This window comes from Cryptomeria japonica, chromosome 11 (genome assembly GCF_030272615.1).
Source record: "Cryptomeria japonica chromosome 11, Sugi_1.0, whole genome shotgun sequence".
NCBI lineage: Eukaryota > Viridiplantae > Streptophyta > Pinopsida > Cupressales > Cupressaceae > Cryptomeria > Cryptomeria japonica.
Window position 1 is genome coordinate 78,568,430 of NC_081415.1, and position 11,807 is coordinate 78,580,236.

At 37.8% G+C, this 11,807-nt stretch overlaps 1 protein-coding gene across 3 annotated transcripts in view; it reads right to left on the minus strand.

Moving 5' to 3' along the window:
* LOC131067245 (uncharacterized CRM domain-containing protein At3g25440, chloroplastic) overlaps positions 1 to 10,748 on the minus strand; it is a 40,204-nt gene extending 29,456 nt beyond the window's left edge. Inside the window, exons 1-2 of one of the 3 annotated variants that reach the window (XM_058002204.2) lie at positions 10,376 to 10,748; positions 9,118 to 9,403 (exon numbers count right to left, since the gene is read on the minus strand). In XM_058002204.2, the coding sequence (XP_057858187.1) occupies positions 9,118 to 9,403; positions 10,376 to 10,488 (399 nt within the window). In that variant the 5' untranslated portion in view covers positions 10,489 to 10,748. The remainder of the gene's footprint in view (positions 1 to 9,117; positions 9,404 to 10,375) is intronic. The other 2 variants (XM_058002205.2, XM_058002206.1) reach the window with 2 other exon arrangements.
* Between the last annotated feature and the right edge of the window lie 1,059 nt (positions 10,749 to 11,807).

Sequence of the window (11,807 nt, forward strand, 5' to 3'; positions counted from 1 at the left end):
CTAGAAGGTTGATCATTGATTCTGTCAAAGATCATATTGTATCATCTATCTCCAAGATGAAGTCTGCAAAAAAAAATGTTCAACACATTAGAGAAGATGTATGAAGTCAACAACACTAGCCGCATTCTTGCCTTGAGGAATCAGCTCACTCACATCGGATTGGAGAAAGGGGAATCTATCACCTCTTACTTCATGAGGATGACTGATCTAAAGGATCAACTTTCAGCAGTTGGGAAGGAAGTTAAAGACAGCGATCTTACCTTGACTGCCCTCAATGGTCTTCCTCCAACTTGGGAACCATTCGTTCAAGGAATCAACGCTAGGATTGAGCTTCCCAAGTTTGAATGGTTGAGAGGAGATTGCATCCAAGAAGAGTCTCGGTTAGCTGCTAAGGGAGCAATTAGGAGCTCTCATGGAGGAGATCATCACATGCTTGCAGCCCAATCAGTCAAGAAGAAAGGTGGAAATTGGAAGAAGAGCAACTTCAAGAGGAGTAGAGATTTCAGACCTTCAACAAGCCATGATTCAAGGAAGAAGCGAAGAGACCTCTCACGCATTCGTTGCTTCAGATGTGACAAGTTTGGTCACTATGCGAAGGAATGTCAAAATCAGCTCAAGCAAGGAGAAGCGAATCTCAATGAAAATGCAGAACAGAAAAACAATGAAGACTTCCTCTTCATCTCTACCTTGTCAAGCAATGTGCCGACTGACTACAACACATGGCTGATTGATAGTGGTGAATCTAGACACATCACGAGCTATCGAAAGCATCTTTCAGACTTGATAGAGAAAGAATCCAATCTTCATGTCGTAATTGGTGATGATGCTCGATATTCAGTAAGACGTTTCGATACTACTTTAAATTTAGATTCTGGATATCTCTCTACATCTCAATGATATTCTATTTGTGCTTGGAATTAAAATGAATCTTATCTCCATTTCTGCACTAGAAGATAAGGGTTATCAAGTAGCATTTTCTGAGGGTAGAGTTCTTGCATGGCCTAAAAAATCTAGTTTTAAATCTGGTCGTGTCATTGGTAATAGATATGATAGCTTATACAAACTTTTAGCTAAACCCGTTCAAGCTCTCATTCATGAAGCTCCTGAGATCAGCGAACTATGGCATAGGAGGCTTGGTCATCTACACTTCCAAGCAGTTCCCTTACTTGAGAAGATGATCAAAGGTATGCCTAAACTTAGTCAATTTCATGATGATGCTTGCAAAGGATGTGCTTTAGGTAAGAACACTAAAAGTCCATTTTATAAAAGTGAAAGTAGAGCTAAAGAAAAATTAGCACTTGTTCATTCTAATTTATGTGGACCTGTGTCTATTGCTTCACCTAGTGGATGTCTATATTATGTTATATTCATAGATGATTTCTCTAGAAAGACTTGGATTTACTTTCTGAAAACTAAAAAATATGATGAAGTACTAAGTAGGTTCAAGGAATTTAAGGCTTTAGTTGAAAATCTATCTAGAAAAAGAATTAAAGTTTTAAGGTCTGACAATGGAGGTGAATACAACTTAGGTAGTTTTCATGACTTTTGTGTAGAGACAGGAATCAAGAGGGAGTTCTGTGTTCCCTACAATCCTCAGCAAAATGGTGTGGCTGAAAGGAAGAATAGATCCATTGTTGAAGCGGCTAAGGCAATGATTCATGATCAGGATCTGCAAACTTTCTTATGGGTCGAAGCATCTAAGACTGCAGTACATATTCAAAATAGATGCCCTCATCATGTGTTGAAGAACATGACTCCTGAAGAAGCCTTCACTGGAGTCAAACCTGATATCAGCCACCTAAGGATCTTTGGAAGCCCTGTCTATGTTCATGTACCAAAGAAAAAGAGAACCAAGCTAGAGCCATCCGGAAAGAAGGGTATCCTTGTTAGATACAGTGAATCCTCCTAAGCATTCTGAGGCTACATTCCACGGCAAAGGTACATTGAGGTAAGTAGAGATGTAACCTTTGAAGAAAATATTGCTCTTAAGAAATCTAAAGGTTCCTTGGTTGATAATGATATTGGGAATTAATGAAAATCAAGATAAGGATGTTGATACTAACATTGAGATTCAAAGGGAGCCTATTGAGCCCTCTAAACACATTGAGCCTTGTGATCCTTCTGAGCCTCTAGATCCAACTGATGGACCTAGAGACATTGCAGCTAGTAAAAAGAGACCACTTTGGGTTACGAACACCATCCAAGAAGCCAAAAAGTTTGCAGCTCCCAAAGGAACATTTAGAGAAAGCAGGAGACCTCAGAAGCTCTCCAACTATGTTGAAATGATGTGCAACATTATTGAGACCAAACCATCAAATGTAGGAGAAGCTATGAACCAACAAGCGTGGAAGTTAGCCAAGAACAAAGAATATCAATCCATCATCAAGAATGACGTATGGGATATTGTGGCTAGACCTAAAGGTAAGTCTGTTGTATCCTCTAAATGGTTGTTTAAAATTAAACATACTGTTGATAGAAGTATTGAGAAATATAAAGCTAGATTTGTAGCTCGTGGTTTTTCTCAAAAGGAAGGCATAGATTATGAGGAAACATTAGCTCCTATTGCTAGATACACTTCTATTGGAACCATTATAGCTATTGATGCAGCTAAGAGCTGGAAGTTACATCAGATGGATGTAAAGACTGCCTTCCTTAATGGTGTCATTGAGGAAGAAGTCTATATTGAACAACCAGAAGGTTATGAGATCCATAATAAAGAATCTCATATGTGCAGACTGAAGAAAGCTCTTTACGGCCTCAAGCAAGCTCCTCGAGCTTGTTATGAAAGGATTGATAAGTATTTGGTTAGTTTAGGATTCTGTAAGAATGATGTTGACTCTAACCTTTACTTTAAAGTATTTGATGGTGAAATGCTAATTCTAGTTTTATATGTGGATGATTTATTTCTAACTGGTAAAGATAGTCTCATCATTAGATGTAAGAAAGAATTAGCCATTGAATTTGAAATGAAGGATCTAGGTCTAATGCATTACTTTCTAGGTTTAGAAGTATGGCAAAGATCTAATGAAATTATTCTTAGTCAAGAAAAATATGCCATTGATATATTGAAACGATTTGGTATGATGGATTGTAAACCTATGTCTACTCCTATGGAAACTAACTTGAAAAAATTGAGTTTATCTGTAGCTAACACTAATTTTACAGATCCATCAGAGTACAGGCAGCTGATTGGATCTTTGATGTATCTAGTTAACACTAGACCGGATATTTGTTATGCAGTGAGTGCCCTCAACCAGTTCATGAACAAGCCAAAGCATGTTCATCTTGTTGCAGCCAAGCATTACCTGAGATATTTGCGAGGCGCAGTTGGCTACGGGTTGAAGTATCCAATCAACACTGTCATCACCTTGGAAGGCTACTCTAATTTTGATTGGGCAAGAAGTGTAACTGATAGGAAGAGCACTTCAGGAATTTGTTTCAGTTTGGTTTCTGCCATGATCTCCTGGGCCAGCAAGAAACAGTCCTCAATTGCATTGAGTACTGTAGAAGCTGAGTACATTGCGTCAAGTGTGGCATCAAGAGAAGCAGTGTGGCTTCGCAAGCTTCTTACTGGGTTGTTTGGACAACCTTGGGAACCCACAGTCATTCATTGTGACAATCAGAGTTGTATTGAAATGTCTGCTAATCCAATGTTTCATGACAGGTCACAACATGTGGAAACTCATTATCACTATGTTCATGATATGGTACAGAGAGGTGCCATTCAACAGAAATATGTCAGCGTTGATGAGCAGATTGCAGATGTTCTAACCAAGCCTCTAGCTCGTGTGAAATTTGAATACTTCAAATAGAGACTTGGAGTTGTTGAGAACACAACTCTGGTTGAGAGGGAGTCTCAGTTCCAGTGATGCACTAAGTTGCATCTTCCACCCTCTGCGGGCAATGCAAGGTGACATTGAATCCTTCTCAAGAAGAAGGATGAAGTTAAAGACCTCTTCCACCCTCTACAGGCAATGCAAGGTGGATCCATCCTCTACGGACAATGCAAGATGGATTTTATGGAAAGGTCCATGATGTGTTATTACAATATATGGTTACTCACTATAATCCTCCCTAGCTAAGAGGGAGTGTAAAAATTAAATAGCTAGTTCGAATTATTTGATGGCATATATATATATATATATATATATATATATATATATATATATATATATATATATATATATATATTGATATTGTAATAACTTAAGTGATTACAATACTTGTAACTTGTAATAAAAAAAGGGCAGGCCCTATTTGGGCAATTGATTTAACTTGTAAATTGTATATGGGTCCTGACCCATATGTAACTTGTAAATTCAAAATTATATCTTGGGGCCAAAATATGCAAGGTTGACCAAGGTTTATTGTTGACATGAATTCATATATAAGTAAGATGATTTGAGATCACAAATCATCAATCAAAAGCAAATATATATCTATCTACCTTATGCGACCTGCTTCCAGTTGCAATCATCATCATCAACAAAAGGATATTCATCAAGTGTGAGCGAACTTCAGCGCATTGGTTTCCTGTTGAAGCGAATCTGATCTAGGAGTGCAAATTTGTCCTAGGGAATCCAAACCTACATATAATCTGCCAAATTTCCGTTCATGCTAGGCGAACTAACTCAAGGACAAGCGAACATCAAGTATGAACTGTCGAACTTGATTCAGGCTGGGCAAAGCACATTGGGTCTGCCAAATTCATTCTCAATTTGGTTGACAATGATCTGCACTCACAAATAAGTTCACTCTCATTGTTGTGTGGCCTAAAGAGGGTAGCTATTATAATCTGCTACTAAGTTAATTATAATCAGATCTTAATCTTGTTGTTGGGTTTTTTCTCCAAGAGAGAGGTTTTCCCAAGGTATATGTGTGTTATGTGTTTACTTTACCTTGCATTCTTATTTCCTATTAATTAATGTAAATCTGATTGCTAAAATTAACAATCATCAGATTTTTTAGACTTAAGAAAATAAATCCAACACTTACGAGAAAAGTCATCAATGAAGGTAACATAATACCAAAAACCACTAAGGGAAGCAACTAACATAGGGCCACACAAATCAAAGTGAATTAACTCTAGAATATCCTTTGCTCTATTTTCACTACTATGAAAAGTACTCTTAACATTCTTACCTAGAGCACATCCCTTGCAGACACCTTCATGATTTTGATTCAGCTTTGGAAGACCAACAACTACCTTCTCCATTGAAGACAGTTCTGAAATTTTGGTGAGCAAATCTTTTACACCACAGCTCACTTGAGCTTGTAGAATCATGAGCTAATGCTTGAATAGGACGGACCGAAAGCTTGTAAAGACTGTCATGACGAACACCAATCTCACGAGCTAACTAAATGTTGGTGTTCTTCCATGCAAGAACTTTTCCAGCAACAAAAGCAACATGATAACCCTTGTCTTCTAATGCTGAAATAGAAATCAGATTCCTCTTAATACCAAGAACAAGGAGAACATCGCTCAGAAGAAGAGGAATACAAGAATCCAATTGAAAGTAGAGCCAACACCCTTCACAGAATTACATGCATCATCACCAATGATAACTTGAAGATGAGAATCTTTTTCCTTCAAGTTGAAGTGGTGTTCACAATAACCAGTAATATGGCGGGAGGCTCCACTATCAATAAGCCATGTATCACTGTTAGAAGGAATATTACTGGAGAGCAGAAATAAATAAGAACCCCTCTGAATTTTCACTAGACTCTCTATGAGGAGAAACATTTTCAGCATTTGTTGTTGCAGCTTGTGGTTTGGGTCTAGAAGGACATTCTCTAGCAAAGTGACCAAACTTGTCACATCTAAAGCATTGTACTCTAAAGAGGTCCTTTCTTTTCTTAGATTTAGGAGCTGAATCAGAATTTCTATCTCTGTACCTTTTGAAGTTTCCTTTCCTTCCTTTTCTTTTAGACGTATGGGCAGCAAGAAAATGATCTTCTTCATGATGAGATTTACGTCCAATTCCTCTTGCCTCCAATCTACATTCCTCTTGAATGCAATCAGTTCTCAAACGATCAAACTTGGGTAGCTCATTTCTTCCACTAATACCTTGAATGAAAGATTCCCAAGAGAGGAAGGCCATTCATGGCAAGCATAACCAGGTCTTTATCCTCAATAGAATCTCCAATAGCATTGAGTTGATCCTTCAATTCTGTAATCTTCATAAAGAAAAAAACAACAGATTCACCTCTAGCCATTTTGATATGGAGTTGACATCTCAATGCTAGAGCTCTACTAGTACTGTTGAATTCATACAAGCTTTGAAGGCACTCGAACATATTTTTGGCTAAATTCAACTTGGATATAACAGGTACTAGAAGATCCTTAACAAAATCAATTAGAATCTTTTTAGCCATGAGATTATTCTTCCTCCATTTAGCTTTCTCGGTGTCATCTAAAGGTTCATCTACAACAAACTTCACATAATTAAAAAGATCATTTTCTTCTAGCACAATAAAAATCCTGAATTTCCATGAAGTGTAATTGCTTGCACCATCCAATCTGTCTTCAACTTTGAGTCCATTCACCATGATGGAAAAACTTGAAATAAACAGACTAGAGCTTCAAATAAAGAAAATTTCAGAACTAAGCAATCTGGTTCTGGATCTTTTCTTTATACCCGCTCTGGTACCATGTTAAAAATAGAACCAGAAAGATAAAAACACAGAAATCTGAAACAAGAATTCTTACAAGAACACAAAGACATGAAACTTATCCTGGGAAAACCCTCCACCTGAGGGTGAAAAACCCAGCCACACTAAAAATATCTTTATTATCAAAACAAGTCTGATACAAAGCTGATACACTTAGCAAGAAATGATTGTTATCAATTTAACAATCAATCGTATAAGTCAAAAATGACTTCTACAATGCACACCGCATATATCCTCCTTTACAACATATACATACATATATATATATATATATATTGCACATCGATCATTGACACAAAGGTTATATAGAAAGGATCGAGCAATACACGGAAGCTACTGAAGAATACCTCCTTCGAACTTAATCATCAAAATACATACAATAGATAGAATGCCTGAACTCGATCACCGTCAGAACATAGAGATATATAAAATGAATCGAAGAATTATAACTCTCCACGGAGTGAAGATGAAAGACCATGCTCGAGGGAAAGACGATAGTTACGTGACCGACATCAGAAGAAGAGAACTACGGATGGAATCCAGATCGGAGGGTAACGGCAGCCAACGCACGATACTCCCACGGAATCCAGATCGGATGTAACGGCAGTCAACACACAAGACTCCCACGGAACCCAGATTGGATGTAACGGCAGCCAACGTATACATCTGCAGTGATGGAGACAGAATTATCATGAACAATCAGCCATATGAATCTCACAGTCATTATATGAAATGATGTCTCACGAAGTTACACACATTAACACCCCAGTGATCAGAATTGGCATGAATTTCAGTAAATTGGAAGCTGTTTACTCAAGGCATTTTCCAGATTTTGTCTAAAGAACTTCTGTAGCAGCAGTTTGTGTATGTTTTCCTTGATAGTTGTGAATACTGTTTGTCTTCAGCAATAATAAATAATTTCATTCTGTCCTCGTGTGTGTTCCTTTAATTCCATTACTATCAAAATACAATATTGCATACACAAGTACCTTTCTGCCCAGAAATAAACCAAACAAAACAAATCAGAAAAAAAATCAAACAAACCCAAAAACTTTGGCAAATTCAGAGGAAAGCATGTTTCATAGTAGCCATAAATCAAAGCAATAAAATAGTGTGCAATTAGATCCATTCAAAGCGTCGTCTCCTTATTTAAGGACATAAATTTTAAAATTCCAAATATCCTGAATGAACACATGCTCAAACTTTTTTTTCGTACTACCATCCTTAGTAAAGATAGAGCAAGAAGAGCCATGAGTCATTGATAAGTGAAAACTGTAGGACGGAAATGACAGATTTAATTCAATCTGTGCTATGAGACCTGAAAATTTGGAAATCTGATTGGTGTGTATATACATAGAAATCTCAATGTTGTACTTCATTGCAGTGGATAGATTTCCCATTAACCAGATCACTCCAAGTCTATGTCATTAAATAGGATAATCTCTCAAAATAAAGATGCCAACGTGAGCTTTTTCGATTATTTGAAGTGCAAATTTTCAGTTTAAACCTGAGACAAAGGACTGTTGCAAAGCAAAAGGCTTCCTAAAAAAACTTTGCTGACAGGTGGAACATAAGTCAAATTTAAAGCCTGGCCAAACATGCCTTTGAGTTAAGAAAAGGCTCTCAATTATGCCATCTTGGAGTTCTATTAGCTATGATAGTATTTGAAAAGGTCCGGTTTGTTTTTCATTAAATTTAAAGCCTGGACAAACATGCCTTTGAATTTAGAAATAGCTCTGAATCGTGCTATCTAGGAGTTCTATTAGCCATGATAGTATTTGAAAAGTTCCAGGTTGCTTTTGTTTGATAATGAGCCATTTTGTGTGACTTTCAAATTTAATATTTCAATAAAAGTAGTCAATAGAAGACATTATGTTAAAAAAATGACACCACATGAGTGCCAAAATCAACTAATTTAATGCACAAGCCTACTATTTTATATCTAAAATGCTAAAATCCTGTCATGAATGACTTTAAAAATGGCTTTCCAGATGAGCTGAGGGACTGGCTCAATTGGCGAGAGCTTCCTATGGTAGGCACAAGGTCACAAGGTCCACTCTCCCCCAACCCACGTGGTACCTGAGGGCGTGTCGCACCAGCAATACCAGTCACATTAAAAAAGTTTATCCAACATACTGCAGTTTATAGAGGGGCTACCCGATTCCTACAGTCTAAAAATAATGGCTTTCCAGATAACTTGATTACATGAAATAAATTGTTTGCATCAATGCATTCTAGCTTTCATTCAGTGCAAATTTAGTTAGCTGACAAAAGGCATAGAACATCAGCACGGGGGATCCAGCTACTAATATCCCTCCCCTAAGATAAAGGGCCATCGCACTTCCAGTAAAAGTTATAACAAAATGAAAATTTACCAATAAAAAAGCCTTTAAAGACTACAAATGGCCCTAAAATACTTTCACAAAATAAAATTATAAATCTTACCTTTTTGAGCTTGTATATCACCTTTTCCTCAAGACTCATCTGTTCATACTCCTTCTTCTTCTTCCAACGAAAATGCTTGATCCAATTGATAACTGTTCGTTTTCCTTTCAACATTTTTCTCTTATCATTCTCCAGTTTTGTCCCCGCTTCTTTAAACTGTTTTCTTTTCAGCTCAACATTGGTACACAGGCCTCTAATATTTATGGTAGCATGACAGACCGTTTTGCTTGTGGACTCAAATTTGAAGTCTCCAAGCCCAACCTTGCACAGATCACCAAGCATTCTACTAAATTAGAGATATTAAAATTCTATGGACAATATTATTTAAGAAAAAGATACTCCTAGAAAGAACTGTGTAAAAAATGACCGAATATCATTGTTTCACATCACATTGTAGCCACAACACTTGACCCAAAACACTAATACTTCATCTTTTTTTACACAGCTTTTTCCAGAAGTTTCTTTTTTCTGGACCATTCAACTTCCCCTGGCCATGATCTCTAGAGAGAAACACTTCCTGAAAAAAATGTCTTGAAGCACAGACTGAGATATATTTACTTTATTTTCACACAGTTTTTATCAAAGATTCCTTTTTCTAGATTACTCAACTTCCACAGTATCTTTAGGGTGAAAATTGAATGTATATACAATGGAAGCACCAATTACTTAAAATAAAAAATCTGCCCTTACTAGATTAAAGTATTTATATATTGTTAACACAAGCTCCAATTGCTTAAAATAAAGGACGTCCAATAACAAAATAAAAATACCAAATCAACGCTAAAGCAGAAGCTCCAATTAATTCAAACGAAAAGTCAGAGTATGCTCATATTCCTTGTAATAAGACGAATGTTTCGACTGTTACAAGTTCCAACTACATAAAATCAAAGATCTGGAGCTACAAAAGAAAACTAATCTGCATGGCATTACTAGAGAAGCTCCAATTACTTGAAAAAAGCTTCCAATTACAAAATAGAAAATATCAAATGATTTGTTAAAAGCCTGTGGATCTGCCTGAATATAGTGGTCGATCCCCATCATCAAATACTATACCCGGGCAGATCTAAAGGCTCCTAGTAATACAATTCACTGGCAACAAACCACTCTTAAAGCAAAAACATTTATTGGATGTCCCTGTCGAAGTTTCTATTGCTTATCAAAAAAAAATTACTTCCATTGGAGAAAATGTAAACAGTGCTGAATGCGGAAGCTCAAACAACTTTTTTTTAAGTGTGATTCAGAACGAGTGGGGTAGTACCTGCAAGGCGAATTTAAGGCCTGTTTTTCTATGGCCTCAGCCTTGACCGCCAGAGGAATACGAAGGAGCGCTTTCATTGACCTGCGAACAGCTAGGGCTAGGGCCAGAGTCATTGTGCGTGTTTTTTATTGGCCAGTTTGGGGCATCTGTAAAACCCTTGAATGTGAATACATCGTAAGGGAATTGCTTCAGTGTTTCTATGCGGGTTTAAAGGTTTTACAGTTGCCCGCTTCGAAATTCGTCGTCGCCGTCATCATCCTCAGATTTTGGTAAGGGTTTTATGGTTTTACAGGTTTCAGTGTGTTCCATTTAGGAGAAAAGTTTCGTGTCTTGTTTACTACTTCCCATTGGCAAGATTATTCATTCACTGAATCTTCACTAAACTCTATAATTTATAAAAATGATTTTTCATCTAGGTATAGAAGTCATTAAAGAAATGATAGATTTGTTTTTATTTTTTATATTTTTATATTTTTAGTGTATGCATATTGGAAGTGGGAGTGTCACATGAATCTCTATTAGTATAAATAAAAATTAATAATGTTGTTAAAAAAATTAATTTTTATTATAATGTTTATATTATATTATAGTTGAGATGGCGTTCATGCGAGTGCGTGCAGGAGGCCGAGCTAGGGTTTCGCGGCCCTAGCTCGCAGGCGGTGCTGGTGTGGTCTCGTGCGGGGGGGGGGGAAGTGCTAGGTGTCGGGGGAAGACGAAGGAGGAAGGGGTTGCTAGGGCTCGGTGGAGGTTGCGAGGGTGGTCGCTGGGAGGTATGAAGGCTGCGTAGGGGTGAGGATCTGCTGCTGCGGCTGAGGCTATCCCAGGTGTTTGGGACTTTAGGCAGGTCGATCCTTGGTGGTGTGGGTGAGGGGAGGGGCCTTGGGTGTTGAGCCCCCGTGGGGAGACCTTGGGGTGTGGGCCCTAGGCTGTTGTCCTTGTTTGTTATTAATTTTTTGTGTGCCCCGATGGTGACTTTAGGTGGGGAAGCCTCGCAGGCGGTTCCAGCCATGGATTTCTGTGCTGTGGTGGGCTCAAAACCCCATTTCAGAATGTGAAGACATTTAACAATAACCTATTCTCTTCTGACTCGGGATCTGGGAGTGTTGGTAGCTCACGCATGGTGAAAATTAATGGTTGCCTGGAGCAATGCAGTGAGAGGCCGAAGCTAATTATCCCTCCTGAGATTATAGCTGAAGACATTGAATACTTTTCAAATCACTCGCTATACTACAAGTTCTTGGGAATGAGGGTTTCATTGCAGTTTTTGGAAAACTGGGCGCAACGGATATGGGCACCGGATGGGGAAATGGAGATTATGTTGCTGGCAAATAACTATTTCATGGTTACGTTCAACTGCATGGAGGATCGCAATAGGGTCTTTGAAGAAGGTCCGTATTTTTACAACCAGGTGGGATTATTCATCAAACCTTGG